Source organism: Podarcis muralis, chromosome 7, assembly GCF_964188315.1.
Source record: "Podarcis muralis chromosome 7, rPodMur119.hap1.1, whole genome shotgun sequence".
In the NCBI taxonomy this organism is placed as follows: domain Eukaryota; kingdom Metazoa; phylum Chordata; class Lepidosauria; order Squamata; family Lacertidae; genus Podarcis; species Podarcis muralis.
In genome coordinates, this window is record NC_135661.1 from 65369324 (window position 1) to 65388584 (window position 19261).

General features: G+C 45.8%; 1 protein-coding gene and 1 long non-coding RNA gene across 2 annotated transcripts in view; one reads left to right on the forward strand and one right to left on the reverse strand.

Annotated features, from left to right (window-relative positions):
• Positions 1-1180: 1180 nt before the first annotated feature.
• Positions 1181-7794, reverse strand: LOC114601538 (uncharacterized). The gene is made up of 3 exons (XR_003707778.2): positions 7509-7794; positions 6937-7085; positions 1181-3677 (listed from the first exon to the last, which is right to left on the reverse strand). It is a non-coding gene; the product is annotated as an uncharacterized LOC114601538 (long non-coding RNA).
• A 6438-nt stretch (positions 7795-14232) lies between these two features.
• CNKSR1 (connector enhancer of kinase suppressor of Ras 1) overlaps positions 14233-19261 on the forward strand; it is a 35375-nt gene continuing 30346 nt past the window's right edge. Inside the window, exons 1-3 of the mRNA XM_077931988.1 lie at positions 14233-14654; positions 16789-16946; positions 18028-18230. Of these exons, the coding sequence (XP_077788114.1) occupies positions 14603-14654; positions 16789-16946; positions 18028-18230 (413 nt within the window). The 5' untranslated portion in view covers positions 14233-14602. The remainder of the gene's footprint in view (positions 14655-16788; positions 16947-18027; positions 18231-19261) is intronic.

A 19261-nucleotide genomic window follows, 5' to 3' on the forward strand; every position in this document is an offset into this window, starting at 1 on the left:
AAACACCTGTCAGCATTCTACATGTCTGGGTAGGCTTGCCTAAACAAAAATGTTTTTAGCAGGCTCTGCAAAGAGAACAGTGAAGGCAGCTGCCTGATGTCAACAGACAGAGAGTTCCGAAGTGTGAGTCCTGCAGACATTTAAATAGCTAGTTGTGTAACATTATCAGGTGATAATTCTTTACAAATGGTCTGCTAGCTCACAACAAGGAATATTACGTTGCATGGTCTGGATGTGTTTGTGGGGTGTTTTTTTTTAATTTCGGTATTTAGGAGGTTGAATGAGATACTGCAAATATACATCTCATTTAGGTAAGCATGGAACTGTGTACCAGGTTCAGATTTCTGGGTGGTATGGAAATAATTGAATCATTTTGGGTTACACTGTGGTGTATACTACATGCCCACTTTCTAGGCCATATGGAAGTATCATTAAACGTAATACTGCTGTGATCGAGTGAGTCAGGCCCTAACATCTTGCATACGCCGTGTGCCTTGTCATGCCTGTTGAATCAAGATATTGCTAGCTCTTTTAGACCCTGGAAATAATGGAAGAGGAGCCTGCGGCCCTCCAAATGTTTTTGGACATTTCTGTTTGCATCATCCCCGACCCTTGGCCTTAGGGCTGATGGGAACTGGGGCCCAACAACACCTGGCGAGCCAAAGGTTTCCAACCCCTGCTATAAATGGTTGGCATCCTAGGAGCAGAAATAAATCCTTTGCCACAGCCATTCGTGCATATTGCTGCAACGCGTTTAGCTGTTGACATCTGCTGAAACAAGCACATCATTTGCTATGGATCAGCAGAGATTAAGCCTCTATACAAAAAGGCTTTTGGAAGAAGAGGGAGGGATGCTTTTAATCGCCACTACTGCCTCTCCCTTAGCTATTTAGAAGGGATACAGTGTCAAGAGCTATTCTAGCCTTTGTTTATGGCTCTGATCATGGAATCTGTTGCAAGTCTCTAAACTCTGATAATCTGTGTTGTTTGTTTTTAACGGGTGAGGGGTGTGACTTGGGAGGGGCGTTGCCTGCACAGGGTCCCAAGGAGCACAGAGAGAGGTCTAAAGGTTCACATTTGACCCCTGGGGTTTCCCCACCCTTGCTTAAGGAAAGACTGGCTTTGGTCATGTAGCAAACAGCTGCTCCCAGGGTGCAAAAATGACACAGGCAACATTCTTTAAAACAGAGATTTATTGTACACAGTGCAACACGTTTATTCCTTGCATTGTTGCTATGAGACAGATGAATCGGCTAGTGTGGTGTTTGAGATCTAGCTGCCTTAGCAAGAGCCTAATCCAGAGAGGAACAAGGGCAGATTTTGGTGTTGAAGATTTAACGGGGGCCATAGCTGAGTGGCAGAGCACCTGCTTTGTATGCAGCGGTCAAGCCCTGGTATCTTTAGCTTAAGGAGCAGTGGATAGCAGGTGATGAGAAAGGCCTCTGCCTGAGATTCTGGAGGGCCTCTGCCTGTCAAAGTAGACAATACTGGGCAAAATGCAAAAACCACTCTGATCTGGTAAACGGCAGATTCTCGTGTTCTGTGGGTAAATTGGTCTGAAACTCCCTGAAGAAGGCAACAATTATTTTCCTGTAAGAGGTGAAAGATTCACCTGCCTCGCCTTTACACCCTTTGAAACTCCTCGCCAACCCCAAATCATGGGTGCACTTTTTAAAACGGAAGGCTGAGCGCCTTTAAAAATCCCCCTCTCCTTAATTGCTCATGGGAAGGCATAATGTAGGTCACGGCTGTCTGGCCACATATTCCGTTACGTAACAGGCAGTCTGCAGTTCCTTTTGGTTTTCCCATGATGCACTGCTTTGGCCAAGTCAAGTGGGAGGGAGCAGACAGCGAATGCGCTCGTTCAACCGTCTGTAATACATTCGCTTGCCTTTTAATGCAGTGCATTATGCTCATCCGACTTTTTCTCCCTGCCCCTCTGCATACTGTGAGGGGGTGGGCCTGGCCCTCCAGAAATAAACCCCTTTTCTTTGGGAATTGTGTAAGACTTCGATCTTAGTCTATAAAAGACCCACCTTTAAACCTCCATCTGTAACAAAGGATCCATATTTAATTTCTTACTGTAGATCTATGTCGTCTTTCTCCCTCTTTCCTATTCTCTCAAAACAAGTGTGAGGGATCTTTTTTGACCCATGGGCCACATTCTCTCCTGGGCAAGCTCCCGGGGCCACATGCTGGTGATGGGCGGGGCTGGAGGCAGAAGTGGGCAGAGCAACAAATGCAAATTTTAACTTTTGTACAGTATCTGCACACCCCTCTACATCTTCCATCCGGACAAGTGAGAGGCTTCATCAGATTTCTAGGACACAATCCGGGGTGTAAAGCAGGGCCAGGGAGGGGTGTAGCCTGGGGAGAGTTCGGAGGGCCAGACATTTGGCCTCTGAGCTGATAGTTCCCCATCCTTGTCTTAACCACTGCTCCAGCCCCTTTAGGTCAGGCTGGTACCCATGTGAGGGTCCTAACACCGCATTGAAGATCAATGCTGTAAGGCAGATGCAGGGAACATCTGGTCCTCCATGTGTTGCTGAACAACAGCCATTGGCCATGCTTGCTGGGGCTGGTGGGGTTGTACTTCAGCAGCATCTAAAGGTCCAAAAGGTTCGCTATACCTGCTTTAAGGCAGCAACTGGCAGGAGTGTGCATGTCACTCTAGCAGCTTAGGACGATGCTAAGAGGAGGACCTGCATGCTCTGCCATGACAGGGGGGCTTCTGACTTCACAAACTGAGCAGCTGAGTTGTTGATACTCTAGAAACTGGCAATTTCCCCTTTTCTCCATTGGGCCTCATCATGATCTTTGAGCTATATCACTTAATGTATGTCATCTTTCAGGTGGTTCATAAAACAAGTTGGGTGGCCTTTGTGTTTAGCAGAAAGGTTTTGGGCTGCAGGATCACCCCTGCTGACGGGTGGGCAGGTGACACCAGCTCAACTGCCACCATGTGTGGCTGTTAATCCCCTGTGAAGAAAAGACCCAACTCCCTTACAGTGTCAAATAATAATAATAAGTCCCCTGGAGGGCAATCTTAACATGCCCAGGCAGAAAGCTTCCTGTGATAAGCTAAGGCAATATTGGACCCAACCAATGAGGTTAGCTCTTCAGCTTCCTGCCTGCATGGCCATCCTGGTTTAAATCCATTTCTGGGCTTTGAATGAGGATCAGATCCAGGGGTAAATTGGGGCAGAGGAATGCAACCCTGGTAGTGGCCTCCTGAAACTAGAATGAAGCAAGTTGGACAATAGCTGAGTTGACCAGGAGGATCCAGGAGGGGAGAATGAAACTAGCATGGCCGGAAGGGGCACTAGCAACACACCGTCTGTGAAAGAACAAGGAAAGTTGGCGCTGAGTTTTCTAATGTGAGCCACCCAGCCGGTGCATGCACAGGATACCTAAAGGATGCTGCTTGTGCCGCAGAGTGCGTGCCAGGGTCTCTCTCCAACCTTGTTTCTTTTCTGTGCGTTCCTGGAATCCTCTTTGGCCCGTGCAGCTGCCGCTTGGCAGCCCAAGCATCAAGGTTCCGGATTTGGTTTGGTCTCTTCACTCATTTGCCGGGCGCTGTAATAGGAGAGGCTTAATCCCATAATGGCCAGCAGTAAAGCCAGGTGATTCATCAGCCGGTCTTGAGGTTCCGACTCCAGTCCACTGGCCAGTTGCATCTGTAGGGATGGAAAAGTTGAGGTGTAAACCTTTAGAACTGGGGTGGAGAAGCTCCTTATACAGAGTCAGAGCCACTTGACCCATCCTGACTGGCAGTGGCTCTCCAGGGTTGTTGGCCATCAAAAGCGGTGCCCTCATGTCTACTTGCAGGCTTCCTGTTAACATCTGGTCGGCCACCATAAGAACAGGATACTGAACTAGGTGAACTTTTGTTCTCATCTAGCAGGGCTCTTCTAATGTTGCAGGACTCCCAACTTCCTTCAGCATGACCAGTAATCAGGGATGATGGGAAATGTAGTCACCATTTTGAGAGTCATGGGTTCCCCATCGCTGCCTTAGAATGTCAAAAGCAAACCCGGCATTCGTATAGTGCAAATCGGTCAATTTCATACTATGAATTATACCCCAACACCAAAATACAATACTGTATTACAAATTACATTTTTAGGCAGCAGGAGAGAGGTTTTTCAGTTTTTTTGTTTTTGTTTTAACCCTCTACCTTTTTTAATGATTGATGATAATAATTTGTTATTTATACCCCGCCCATCTGGCCAGGCCTCCCCAGCCACTCTGGGCGGCTCCCAACAGAATATTGAAAACACAATAAAACATCAAACATTAAAAACTTCCCTAAACAGGGCTGCCTTCAGATGTTTTCTAAAGGTCAGGTACAGTAGTTGTTTATTTCCTTGACATCTGATGGGAGAAACCGTTCCAGTAGCTAACAATTGCTAAATCCCTTTCCAAGAACGAGCCTTTCTTTGTTTACTTTTACACTGTGTTTTGGCAAACTAGACCATACCTTCTGCATTGTGCACCACCGGTTTAGACTTAAGACACACCCTCTCTTGACATCCTAGCAAACGGGGAACTTTGCTGAAGAGTTTGCCTCAGGGATTGTCATCTTGATTAGTTGTACATCATTAACTTTGAAGTAGCTGATATTACACAGGCTGCTGGAGCAATTCTGTGTTAATTAAGTGATTAGAGCTGTTTCCTTATATGACACTCTGGGGAGAAATAGGGTTGCCTGTTTAATTTTGCAATGGACGTTGCCTGCAGGTCAAGCAAATCAGCCATGCTTGCCAGCCAGGTAGGTGGTGGAGGAGAGTGCACACACATTGTGAGTTCATGTGCATGTGCACTACAGCCAAGAGCCAGAAATTTACAGCATGATCCTTTATAGGTCTATCTGAAAGCAAGTCCCAGTGTGGCTTATTCCTAGGGGAGTGAGTACAGGATTGCAACCTTAATTTCTAGAAACCTGACGGAGGGAGGCAGAGATGAAATCTGAAAGCTGCCTGGCATGTTTGGCAGAGAGGTGGTGGTAGTGAGAGAGTTTTTGTGTGTGTTTGTACTAATAACACCTTAAAAAGGTATTCACAGCAGTTCCCCAATTGTCTCTCGTGTACCAGGGACAGGTACCAAGTGTAGGATTAGCCAGTGGATCTATTCTTTTTTGATGATGCTGAAAATCCCATTTGGGTACCCTAGAGTATGGTTAAACTAAGTGCAGTCTCCAGCACTGCAGGGCTTTGCATGAACCAGCCAGCATCTCCTCACGTGGCTCTGCCACACACAGCATCCTCCCCTCCCCTCTCCTCCCCTGCCCAGAAACACACAGCTCTGTTCGGCAGGCAGTGTGATCTAAGAGATGCCTGTTGCTAGCCAGCTCTTGTTCACGTGAGCTTGGAGTGTTAAACTGACAACCTGGTTTGAAGGCAGGTGTGCAGGTGTTAAGTTAATATTCATATTAACTTAATAAGAGTGCAAAGTTAATATTCAGGCTTTAAAAAAAATCTATGGAAGCTGGATGTCAGAAGATGTGCAAGTGGGATTTAGGCTAAGGAAGGCCAATTTCTTAATGGGGGTGGAGAATAATGCTGCTTCCCCATTCACCCACCCCATGTAGGAAGCCACCTTACACTGTTTCAAATCACTGGTCCATCTAGATCAGTATTGTCCACACTAACTGGCAGCATCTCTCCAGGATTTCAGACAGGGTCTTTCCCAGGCCTACCTGGGGGTCAAACCTGGGACCTTCAGCAGGCAAGTCATGCACTCAACTGCTGAGCTAGTGCCCCCTACCCTAAACAGAGTCAGAGTTGGTCCACCTAGCTGTGCCTTGTCTGTAGTGGATTTCAAACAACAATCTTTCACAGTCCTGCCTGGACACACCAGGGATCAAGCCTGGGACCTTCTGCTTGAAAAACAAATGTTCTGTGGCTGAGCTATGGCTCTTACCTGTTTTGTCCCCCAAGGAAAAGTAGCTGGGAGATAGCGGGTTTTGTACAATAAAACAGAACAGCCAGAGGTGATAAAGTTAAGCAAGGTGTTCCCCAGCTCAAAGTGGCAGCAGCCTATGGTCACTTTTTGTCAGCTGCAAAACTACAATGATCCTCACTGTTGATACGTATCTATTGCTGTGACACAAGTTCCATTGCAATCAATGAATTTCTGGTTAAGACACAGATGAGACCTAGCTCGGAGAGCTGCAACCCTTCTAACTGCATCTTTACGTCAAAGTAAGCCCCACTGAGCTTCGGTGTTAAGTGTTCCTTGGCTACTCAGTGGATGGATCATGGCAAGTTCTCAATGAATGCATCGACTGAAAAATTCAAGGCTCTCCAAAAGTTTAGTTGCGGCACACCTTGAAATTGCTAGGAACTGGAAAGTGGTGAAACCACTTATCGACAAGAACTTGGCTTGAACTCTGGCACTTCGCACTTGGTGAAAAGATGACCCAAGAGTGCAAACAGGTGTGGGGCAGGGTTAGCAATAACTGACAAACCATGGCTGCTAGCCATCTATGCCCTCCTAAATGTTGTTGGACTCCAGATCCCATCAACTCCAACCAACATGGCCAATGGTCAGAGATGATCGGAGCTGTAATACAGCAACAGCTGCAAGGCTACAGGTTCTCCACCTGAGATCTAAAGAGTTCCCCCATATGATGATGATGATGATGATGATGATGATGATTAGCCCACCCTTCACCCTAAGGACCCAGGGAAGGTTACATCAATTTAAAACACAACATTAATAAAATAATTGTAACTTAAAATCACAAAATGCAATCACAAAAAATAGTCCTGCAAATATACATCGCAGGTGTCAAAAGGGCAGGGTAACAATTCATTCAGAGTCTAAAATTACCTAACCACACTACTGAATACGCTACTTTGGAACTGATTCTGCTCAAGATCACAGACTTTAAAATATTCTAACACTCTGCAAGGTAAGAAGTATTGAGCTTACTTGTAGGAGGCGGAAGTACCCTGGGGTTAAACACTTCAGACGGAAGATCATAGCCCAGAGCAAGTGAGAGAAAGGATAGGTTGCTATCACCTTTCCCCCCTCTGATTCCTCCCTCGTAGCTTTGTACAGTTATTTTAAGTTGATTCAGGCTGTGGGAGGAAGGGGAAAGAGCTCGTTAGAACATGGTGACCAAGAACAGAAGGAGGAAGAAGAGGAAGAGGAGGAGGTTGCAGCAAACACTGACTGAAATTTTGTAGTGGAACTGTCTATAGATCTTGTCTACAGGTAGCCCAGTTGGCAATCAATTATCTTTGTGGAGTGCCCACCATTGCTAAGGGCTAACTGCACGGACTGTTTTAGAGTTAAGTAAATACAATTCACATTTCAGCCACATCAGTCGCCTTCTGCAGGGCAACTCCCTGGGTCACAGCGGTGCACAGTGGAACATCGTCCTACATTCCCCCATTGCTCCCAACCATCTTCCCCATTCTTCAGCCTGCCCTGCTCCCATCTTGTTCATTTTTTACTCAGACACAAGGGCGATATTCATGAGCATTCATCCCACCACTCACCAGCTTCTGGATCCCGTTCCTTGTGTGTCGCGTTCCAGCAGTACAGTCGGGCAAGTGTGTTATGGGAGCGCTTAAATATTGCCCTCCTCCCATCGCTGCCCGATGACGATCCCTTCCGCAGCCAGCCTCAGGAGCAGCTGTCACAAGAGATCAGTGCCTGCTGCTCTGCCGACCGCACGCTATCCACGTGTAAAGAGGAGTCGGCTTTGGTTGCGGAAAGAAAACTTGTGAGGGCTTTGTGCTGCTCGCACCATCCAAGGAGAACCAAGTTCCACCCCGATGCAGCAAAAATTTCAAAGCTGGCCTTTCCTCTTCTAATTTTATTATTTTCAAAATCATGTGCATATATGTCTGAGAAACAAAGATAACCCAAAAAACCCAATGGAGTTTTCCCTGGAGAACCCCCTAAAGTACATTATGGAAGTCAGCATTCCCATACATACACCAGGATTTATAACAGTATACAACTGTAAAACATGTTCTTATGTGATCTACAAGTTAGTAGAAACCTTTGGGACTGGTCTTTGGTTTTCCAGACAAAATGAAGCTCTGCCATTCTCCAGGAAAGATGTCTTTGTGCTTCGTTCCTCTTGCCAGTCTCAGCTGGTGCAGCTACAATACTACAGTGGTACCTTGGGTTAAGAACTTAATTCGTTCCGGAGGTCCGTTCTTAACCTGAAACTGTTCTTAACCTGAGACACCACTTTAGCTAATGGGGCTTCCCGCTGCTGCTGCGCCGCCATGCAATTTCTGTTCTCATCCTGAAGCAAAGTTCTGAACCCGAGGTACTATTTATGGGTTAGCGGAGTCTGAAACCTGAAGCGTCTGCAACCTGAAGCGTCTGTAACTCAAGGTACCACTGTATTCCATAATGGCAATACGCCTTATGCCAAGTATTCAAAGTTTGCATCTTTTAAGTCTTTCCAAAATGCGGCTATAACTATACAACACAGGCTTTTGTACCTGTAGGCCTTACCAACAAAGGGTGCTTTCACAAGGTTGCCACCTAAAGCAGATGCATTGTGGGAAAGGTCAGTGAGTGTAAAGATGGGGAGGTGACCTAAAGATGCATCCGTCATCCTCTGAAATGTATTTTTTTCATTCCAACTTTTTTTTAACTGAATATAAAAGCATAAAAAGAGCCTTGCAGAATCAGGCCAAAGGCTCGTCTAGACTAGCATCTTGTTCTCACAGTGACCAACCAAATGCCTATGGGAAGATGTTCCTTCAGGTATTGCGGTCCTGAGCTGTTTAAGGCTTTATACTGTAGGTCAAACCCAGCACTTTGAACAGCGCTGGGTTTAGGGTGGTATGGGTGGTTCCCCTGCACAGGACATTGTGCCGAGAAGCGCAAAACAACAACAACAACAACAACAACAACAACAACAACAACAACAACAACAAACAACAACAACCTACACTTATACAGATACCTGCTGAGAAGATCCATAAAAAAGCAACTGTACCATAATAAATTGTTGTGAAAGTAAGAAATATGGGAAGGGGTGTCATAATCATATTACCAGAGTCTGTCTGGAAACTAATTGGAAGCCAGTGCAGTCAGGTCAAGATCCGTGCAATATGCTCATAATGCCTTGCCCCAGTGAGTAACCTGACTACCGAATTCTGCACCAGCCGAAGTTTCTGAACCATCTATAAAGGCAGCCCTACATATAACATGAGACAGTAATGTAACCTAGAGACTGCCAGGCATAGACAAAAAGTGATGAATGTTCCTGTCCTGTCCATAACTAAACCCCTTCCCAAAAAAAATGCAGAATTTTATAAGGTGATTCAATTGTGGAACCTATTCATTGCAAGTGGCATGAGTTTTGGAGTGACAGTTCATCAGTATCAAATATTTAGCCAGTCATGCCTAGGCCCTACACTGTGTAATATTTTGAAACAACTCAAGTCTACACACAGAGAGGAAACCCACCAGCTCCAATCAATGGACCAGCTGCAGATTACTTTGAGCCATACAGTTGCCCGAAATAAATCACAGGCGATTATCTTTATGCTCTGCTTCCTGTTAATCTGCTGGCCCCTGCTCTTCTTCCCCAAATAAGGTGGGGCAAAAGATAATTACTGTGGAATGATCTTGGAAGCACGGAGACAACATCTGCCTTCTGTTATATTTACCCCCACTTCTCTGGGCAGTGAGCAGCCCAGGGTAGCAGCAATAGTGTTTAACTGTCTTTGGACGAGAGCTCTGAGGCAACCTCTGGTCTCTTGGCAATATTTGTTTCATGCATCAATGTACAAGCAGAGGGCACTGAAAGTGATCCCTAAAACAGGCTGCAGATCTGCCAGCCCCACATCAAATTTGACTGACTGGATGCTAGTCTATCAGGGCAAATGGGGCACTTCCCCACCGACCTGTCAGCCCTTAGCCAGCCCCCACCTGTCTGCCTTCTTAAAACCGGTCTAGAAGGTGCCCATTGGCTATCAGCTTGCTCTGCCTTAGATGCAGTGTTGTCCTTGTAGAACTCAGCAAAGAAAAGGATAAGGGAAAAACTAGAAGTAGCTGGCTCTGCCTGTCACTGGCTCTGGCTCCGCCTAATGTTTGTCTCCTTGCCTTCTATCCTGCCAGCCCTAATAGGCACTAGCCATCACTGCCTGATGCTGCTTGACTCCAATTCCTATCAGCCTCAGCCAGAGATTGTGGGAGTTGTGGTCTAACAACACCTGGTAGGTCATAGATTCCCTTCCCCTGATTTCCTGGCCTTTGTGAAAAATTCCAGGGCTGTTTGCAAAATGTCAAAACCAGAAAAATATAGTGTGTGTGTGTGTGTGTGTGTGTGTGTGTGTGTGTGTGTGCGTGCGTGCCATTTCGATCAGATTTTTCCCAAACAGGACTATCAGTGTAGGCTGCCCCAAGGCAAATATGTGGGCAGCTTCCTGAAAATTAACAAATGAATGCTGATAGCCGATTCTGGGGCTTTGTCTTCTTGGGACTCTAATAAGGCAAGATGGTTGTCAGAAGAGATTACTCATCCGGATACCCATCCATGCCAGCCAGGGGGAAGAGAACAAATTGGTGTGAAAACAAATACAATAGGCTACGGCTTGGAGAAGGACACAGAACTGAGGTTTAGGCTCAGAACTGTGGGGATGCTAGCAGTTCCCTAGAGAAGCTACAAAGGAGCACCAGGAAAAGGCTGTAGCTCAGTGGTCCCAGGTTCAATCCTAGTATCACCAGGTAGGTAAAGGTAAAGGGACCCCTGACCATTAGGTCTAGTCGTGATCAACTTGCCGATGGGGTTGCGGCGCTCATCTTGCTTTATTGGCCAAGGGAGCCGGTGTACAGCTTCCAGATCATGTGGCCAGCATGACTAAGCCGCTTCTAGCAAACCAGAGCAGCGCACGGAAACACCGTTTACCTTCCCGCCAGAGTGATACCTATTTATCTACTTGCACTTTGACGTGCTTTTGAACTGCTAGGTTGGCAGGAGCTGGGACTGAGCAATGGGAGCTCACCCCATCGCGGGGATTCGAACCACCGACCTTCTGATCGGCAAGTCCTAGGCTCTGTGGTTTAACCCACAGCGCCACCTGCGTCACCAGGTAGGGCTGAAAAATACTCTGTGCCTCAAACAATGGAGAGTCCGTGGCTGTCAGTGTAGGCAGTACTGAACTACATGGACCACTGATCTGAGTCAGTATCCATCTTCTATGGATTTGTTGACTGTCTCTTGGAATGTGCAAGCTTCATCTTCAGCTGTGCTCCACCTGTATATTTGTAAATAAACACAAATATTGCAGAATGCTGACAAGATTGCAGTGACCTCCTGGCAAAGGAAACCAGCTTCCCCCTGAAACTTCTTGCTGTTTGCAGAACTTGGTTTTTGTGTTTCACACTGGTGTTAGCTGTGGGATTGCATTTCCCCTGAGTGGAACTGCAAGGTGGTGTGATGAACAGCAATGCTGCTCGTGCAGTTTGATGTTGGAGCCCTTGCAAGAGAAGTTTGAAGAGAGTCTCAGAAGACACTTTGAATCCAAAAGAGCATACAAAATTCTCTGAGAAAGGTACTTCACCTTCAGCCAGTTCACAATTCTCTGCCTTGACCTGCATTCAAAAAATTAAAATAATTCAAAAAGGACCAGTCTGTTTCCAAGGGATATTGATTCAGTTTGCATTTAAATTGTACACTTCCCAAAACAACATGAGAACCAAAACACAGCCATCCTTTGAAATTCACACTTACTGTGCGATGCAGTTCTCCAAGCAATGTTAACAAAAATGTACATATTAAGGGGGAATGTGCCCATAATTCTTTGAGGGAAAGAATGTGCTTTGAACGTGTTTTGAAGGCATACCGTGTACACAGCCTTAGTGCAAAAAAAAAAAAAAAATATGTAGCAATGTGGTCACCAACTTTTCTTTTCACTGGTCCTGCTCTGATGCTTTTAGTGGCAATAACCTGCAGAAAACATTTAAGAACATAAGAAGAGCTGTGCTGGATCAGGTCAATGACCCATCTAATCCTGAATCTTGAATCCAACCAGATGCTGATGGGAAGCTCACAAGCAGGAGCTGAGTGCAACAGCAGCACTCCCCACTTGTGAGTTCCAGCACCTGGTATTTAGGGGCCTGTGCCTCTTCTGACAGTGGAGGTAGAAAACAGTTGTTGTGGCTACTAGCCATTGATAGCCTGACCCTTCATGAATTTGCTAATCCTCTTGAAAGCAATCCAGCAACTCAACTTTGACACAGAAATTACTGAATAATTATTCCATGATGTAACAGCATAGATACGTAGCTATGCATGCAGTGATGTCTTCAGTGATGAGTAGATCTCTGGCATTCTTTGTCTGCTGATTTATCTCCCTCTAGCGGTGATTAGAGCTCATCTTCACACCAGCATTGAATAGTTTGAAGATCATTATTTGATCATGTGGAGGTTTCTTTCTTTCCTTATTTTAAAATACTGCTCTGTAGGCATTGGCAGCTCTGAAATTATTGCTGCAACATATTTTTGTAACAAAGGGGCACGGGTGGCGCTGTGGTCTAAACCACAGAGCCTAGGGCTTGCTGATCAGAAGGTCGGCGGTTTGAATCCCCGCAACGGGGTGAGCTCCCGTTGTTCGGTCCCTGCTCCTGCCCACCTAGCAGTTCAAAAGCACATCAAAGTGCAAGTAGATAAATAGGTACTGCTCCAGCGGGAAGGTAAATGACGTTTCCGTGCGCTGCTCTGGTTCGCAGAAGCGGTTTAGTCATGCTGGCCACATGACCCGGAAGCTGTCTGCGGACAAACGCCGGCTCCCTTGGTCAGTAAAGCGAGAAGAGCGCTGCAACCCCAGAGTCGTCCGTGACTGGACCTAATGGTCAGGGGTACCTTTACCTATTTTTGTAACTTAACTTTCAGATTTCAAGAGTTTGCATCCAAGTGATCAAAATCCTCAGATTACCCTGATTTTAAGATGAACATGCCATAATGTAAAATCACCACTGCAATTTCAGCTCTGTAGTATTTGCAAACACAATGAATACTTCTGGATTTTGTTTGCATTGAGCTCAGTGATGGGAAGCCTTCGAGGGCTATATCTTATCACCTGGTTTTATACTTGGCTATCTCTTCTAGCATAACCAAAGAACAGGAGGCAGGAGCTGCTGCTGCTGTCCCCTCCACATCTTCTGCCTGGAACAGTTGCCTCACCTTACCCAATGGTAGAGCCAGTCTTGCCTGGTTAGGATTAGCAAACTGGAGTGCTACTGCTTAGCAGTAAAGGCATAAATAAATTACCTGAGAATGTGCAAACCCTAGACTTGAAATCTGATTTTGGAAAAGCATCTGACTTGGTATAAGGCAGCTTCCTGTATTCCTTCCCAGGAAGATATGCAGGTAGGAGCTGGCTTGACTGTCTATGGTTAATGGTCACCAGCCACAGGTTTCGTCTCCAGTTCACTGATGTGCCAGACACTATTCCTTTACCTTTTTCCATGTGAGAAATGGTTGAAATAAATGCCAATGGAGAGCAGTGGGGTACAATTTGAATGTTGATAGTGCTGTGGAAAATAAATGATTGTTTTAAAAAAATATTATTGTCTGACACCAACATCTTTGCTATTTGACCAGGAATTTTAGATAGAATTTTAGGCAGAACTGCTTCTTCATCTTTTTTGAGACCCAATGTGGTGTAGTGGTTAGGACTTGTGAGGCCAAGCTTCAAATCCCAACTCAGCCACGAAACTCACTGGGCGACTTTGGACTAGTCACAGTCTCTTAGCCTAGCCTACCTCACAGGGTTGTTTTGAAAATAAAAATGGAGAAGAGAGCCATACCTTGAACTCCTTGCAGGAAATGCAGGATATAAATGTAAACAAGTAAAAATATTCTCCCATTTTATGTGTTTAGATTTTTGTTTTTCATTTTCTGCTTTTTATGTTGTGTGCATTGTTTCAGTTTTGCACCCAGCCCTGAAGTCTTCTGATGAAGGGCGGTTCAGGAATATTTTCAATACCATCAATCACTCGTCAGGGCCTACTGGAGCAATTGTGCAAATGATAAATGGCACACCTTTGTGCAGAAAGACCCTACGCAGCCCTTTTCTTCACTGTGTGTTTACTGAGACATTACATCCCCGCATATTTTAGGTGGACTTGCTCTCCCATAAGCATGTATAAGACTGCAGGTTTACCTTTCCAGGCAAACTTCAGAGTGATAAATGCACTGTATCTTTAAGGAAGTTAGACAAGGCGGTGAAACTGGTTTGTGTGGCATCCTGTTGAATCAGACGCTCGAAAATGGGGAGGGAGTGTGTGCCTTCTCAGCAGCCAAAAGGTTATCAGCACCCAAGGATTGGAGAATGAGAGCTGCTTTGAACGGGGGTGAACTGCCCCCTCTACCTTTCCCAATTCCCCAAAGGGGGACAGGTGGACAACATTTACTAACTGCCTTAGAGAATCCTGCGTTTTAGAGAAGGCGGGCTTTACTGCCGAGTGACAAGTGGGCGGACTAACCAGAAACCCAGCTGGGAGTTACCTGCTGGAACCTGCAGGTGCGTCTTGAGTTTCATCCGTGATTTCCCTGGAACGGAAACATAATCCTCGAATAGGAGTGTCCAGAAGGGACTAAGCCAGGGCTTGGAACATGGATCCCATCTCCACCTGGAATACTAAGATGGTGGTGGCCTGGATGAGAGGTGAGAGGGAGAGCGGAACTTTGGGGGAATCTTTTTAAATCAGACAGGTGGGTGTTGCTGGGAGGGTGCTGTATCCGGCTATTGCGCCTCCATGGGACTCGAGGCTGGCCCATACTCGAGGAACTGGTAGGAACCAGGAGGTGTAAATCTGAGCTAAAACTGCAACTATGACAGAGATGGCAGGAGTGAATAAGAGCCGACCTCTTTGCCCACAGGAATGAAGCACATTCCTGCTCTGGGCAGGCCCTTCTTACCTGGCCGGGCGGTTACTACGTGTTCAATGGAGTGGGAGGAGAAGCCACTCCCCCAAACAGTGTTGTGATTGCCATAACATGCCCGATTTTTCCATGTGTTGACTGTGGAGAGGTAAGGAAAGGATCTGGAGGTAGCTGTCAGACATGACTTTCTCCTCCTCCTTTGCCCACTTCTGGCTTCTTAACACAGGGCAGCTTTCTTTCCAAATTTGCAGACCTGGGAGAGCAAGGAAACCAGTGCCAGATTTACGTATAAGCTAAACAAACTATAGCTTAGGGCCCCACTCTCTTGGAGGCCCCCAGAAAAATTTAAAGGAAAAAAAACCCACTGGATGTACATTTCCAAAATATAAGATAAAAAACAAATAAAATAAAACCTACATACAGCAACAGTGTTTTGTGTTGTGTAGGCTCCTATGTGTTATTGTGCAAATGGCTTTAGATACCTATTAGGTCCATAAATTACCATATAATATATATTCAACACAAAAAGCAGCGACAATTTGTTGTTGACAAAGGACAGCTGGACATATAAAGGGCCCCTTTACCTTCAGTAGCTTAAGGCCTCATCAAACCTAAATCTGGCCCTGAAGGAAACAGAACTGGAAAACTATGGGGGTGGCTGGGAAGAGGAAGAGAGATCAGCCAAGTCCTCCTTTGTTTGCAAAAATAAAATTCTAATTAGATTTAGGACAGGGATAGAGAAGCCTTGTCTTCCAGATGTGTTTGTTTACAGAATTTATGTTGCTACTGTTAATCAATTTATTACTCAACCATCTGTATGTTTTTAACACTCGATTGGGAGCCGCCCAGAGTGGCTGGGGAAACTCAGCCAGATGGGTGGGGTATAAATAAGAAATTATTATTATTATAAATTATTATCACCAGCAGGTTGCAGGGTGGGTTGCCACAAATGAAGTTCAGCATTCTATCCCACTTCTCACTTATCCTGCCCTGAGATCTTACAATGAAAGGTAGTTAATCATCATCATCATCATCATCATCATCATCATCATCATCTCAGGACAGGTTACAACCATTTACAATAAAACAGCTGTAATTTGTAATTAGATTTAGGGCAGGAACATGGAACCTTGGCCTTGTAGAAGTGTTAGTTTAAAGAATTAATGTCCTACTCCTCCTCACTACTGATTTCAGTGTGGGTCATTGCAATTTAAAATGCAACAACCAGGAAAAGGCAAAAAAGTAATTGCAATGAAAAATCACAGCTGCGAATTCATCTGTTGTTTGACTCCAACTCCTATCGGCTACCCCCACCTCCCAAAGCATGGCCAACAGTCAGGGATGATGGGATTTGTAGTCACACTAGATCTTGAGGGGCACAGCTTCTCCATCTCTGATTTTGGGGAAGAAACCAAAGTCATAAAAATATTTGTGGCCACATGATGCTTGACAACGTCTTTCTTCTGCTCCCTTCCCAAGACTCCCCCGAACATGTGATTTCAAAGTTAAAATATGAGATTCTGTAAGCCTTGCCAAATTTGTTATCAGCTGTAGAAAACAGAGTCCTTGGACTCTGATAATGCTTCTTGCATGCCTGGATGGAAGATGGGGACGGGGGGGGGGGGCTGTGTGAGTGTATTTGGAAACTAACCTACTATGCAAAGGTAAAAATGACATTCATTGCTCCTGCCACTTTTCAGCCTACCACTGGCATGTGACCCCTCCATGGTTACCCAAAAAGGATCCCGGGCTTTAAAAAAAATGGTTCCCCACCCACCTCCTAACTGAAGATGCCAAAGTTTGAACCTTCTGCATGCCAAGCAATTGCCCTGCCATTGATCTATAGCTCTTTCCAAAACTTCTGGGCCAGTTTCATGAAAGAAAGAGGATCAAATGCTTTCCTCTTCTGCGTTTAGGTTTGGATCCAGCGTTACAAGACTATCCCTTTGAGACGTGGGGCCTGACTGGGAAGGGGCTGCTTCATCTGTCATATCGGGACCTGGAGGATCTGGGCATGAGGCGCGTTGGCCATCAGGAGCTGCTTCTGGAAGCTGTGGAGCAGCTTTGTGTATTGGTGAGCACATGGCTGTGAACCTCAGTGCGGCTCACAAATCCCTCAACAACTTGGGCCTCTGAAGTACCTTGAGGACCATCTGATTCCTTATATTCCACCTCAACTATGACGGGGCCCTTAAGGTGGTTCCACCCATGAGATTCAGTTGACCTTCACTAGGGAGCAAACCTTTAGCGTGGCAGGCCCTGCCCTATGGAGATTCATCGGGGAACCTTCCCTCCCTTCTTTCTTTTGAAAACTTAATTATTTAGACCAGGGGTCTGCAACCTGCGGCTCCGGAGCCGCATGTGGCTCTTTTACACCTTTGCCACGGCTCCGGGGCAGATACTAGCGAGGGGAGGAGGCGCATTGTGCGCCCCGACACTCCCCACTGTGGCAGGTGCTGTACTGGCTGTGACGTCGCATGGGGGCGGTGCGTGCGTTAGTCACGCTCCGTCCCGACGTCACCTTCCCGCCCGCTGTCAGATCGGAGGGCAGCGGCGCGCATGCTTTAAATGTCGCAATGGTTTTGCGGCTCCCAGGTTTTTTTTCCTTCGGAAACGGGTCCAAGTGGCTCTTTTTGTCTTAAAGGTTGCAGACCCCTGATTTAGACTATCCTTTGTACTATGAATTTTCTCTATTTTAATCAATCGCTCCTGCCTATCTCTCACACAGATCTCTTCCATCAATCTTCTCTGTTTATGTGTCTTCATAAAAAAAATCTCCAGCATTTTCATGCAACACTAAACACAGTTGTGCAGTTGTGACCACCTATTTTTGCGAGCAGTTTCTCCTAATATAATGCATTTTTGTACGTTATTTTCACCAATATCTTCATTTTTTTGCATGTTTCTCCTTGCTATATGTAGTTTTTTGTAAGCATTATTTAGCTGGGAAACTGCACTGCAAAGTTAAGAGAAGTGTCAATTTCAAAGCATGGCTGTGTTTGAGTTCTCGATTTGAAAAGTGCGAATTTGGTTTAATTTCTCCTTTAAATGCGAACTGAACCAAATCCCACCCCCCTACTTTGAGTGAAACTTATCTGTATACAAGCCTTTGTTTCCATTAGTGAGGGTAGCTGGGCTTGTTTCCCTCTCCCTAGAACTATGACCTGGCAACGACCAACCTGCAGGTGCTGACTGAGAAGCTGCAAGGCATTGTAAGGACGATTGAAACCTTCATCCTGAGCCGTAGGAAAGTTAGCACCTACGACGGATACACTATGGAGAAACCCTCCTCGGACCTCCTGGGCTGTGTGGTGGAGCTGATTGGCGCTGCAAAGGGTCTCTTCTTATGGCTCAAGAGGTAAAGATTGTCATGATCATCTTCTCCATTCCCTTTATTTATAATGTTCAGGCTGTGGGTGCTGTTTATGCCATGGAAATGGCACCTGCCATCCAAAAGAGCAAAGCTGTGTGTTTGTGAATGAATCTCCCAAACAGTCAGATGAGGACTGAGTAATACTCTGTGGTCCTGGAACACTGACCGGCTCTTAGGGGAGAACGGAAAACAAGTTGGGAGATGGAATGGAGTGGAGTGGCTGGGATCCTGAACAGTAGATTTCCACGCTGCAGCGTTTTGTCACAGAACCCCATTGGTGTAGACCAGGTGTGGGAACCTTTGACCCTCCAGATGTTGCTGAACTATAGTTTCTATCATTCTTGGCTATTGGGTATGCTTGCTGTGGGTGATGGGAACATCCAGAAGGCCAAATGTTCCCCACACACAGATACTGCTTCTTGTTATCTACTTTGGGGCAGTGGAGAGGAGGTAGTCTGTACACTGAATTAACTTAGGAAAATAATATAAAAGGGCTGGAGAGGGGAAAGGTTTCATGCAGATTTAAGGGAGATGGGTGTGTTGAATGGAAAGGGTTTGGGAGTGTTTAAATGATGATTCACTTGTAGAGTTCTGTACCCGAGGGAAGATAAGGAGTAAACATTGAGCTTGTGTCTTCATCTCTTTGGTCTGAGAGAAAAGGTACCAAGGGAAATTGGAGGTCCTGTGTTCAGCTTCAAACACCCACTGGCTGCTGGGCCAATGCCAGAGCTCGGCATAATCAAGTAGGAGGCCATTTTTCTGAGAGCCAAATTGGAGCCAGATGTTAGTGGTTTTTCAGACTGTCTATGAGAACATAGGAAGCTGCCATATACCATGTCAGACTGATGGTTTGTTTAGCACAGTATTGTTTACTCTTGCAGTGTTTCTCTTTTCAGTGCAGTATTACTTACCTGTAATACCAAAGTCAGGTGGAGAGTAGACAGAAATGGGATTAAAATGGGATCTCTGAGTATCAAGTAGGGGGTATTGGCATGTAGGAAGCAGGCTCATTGATC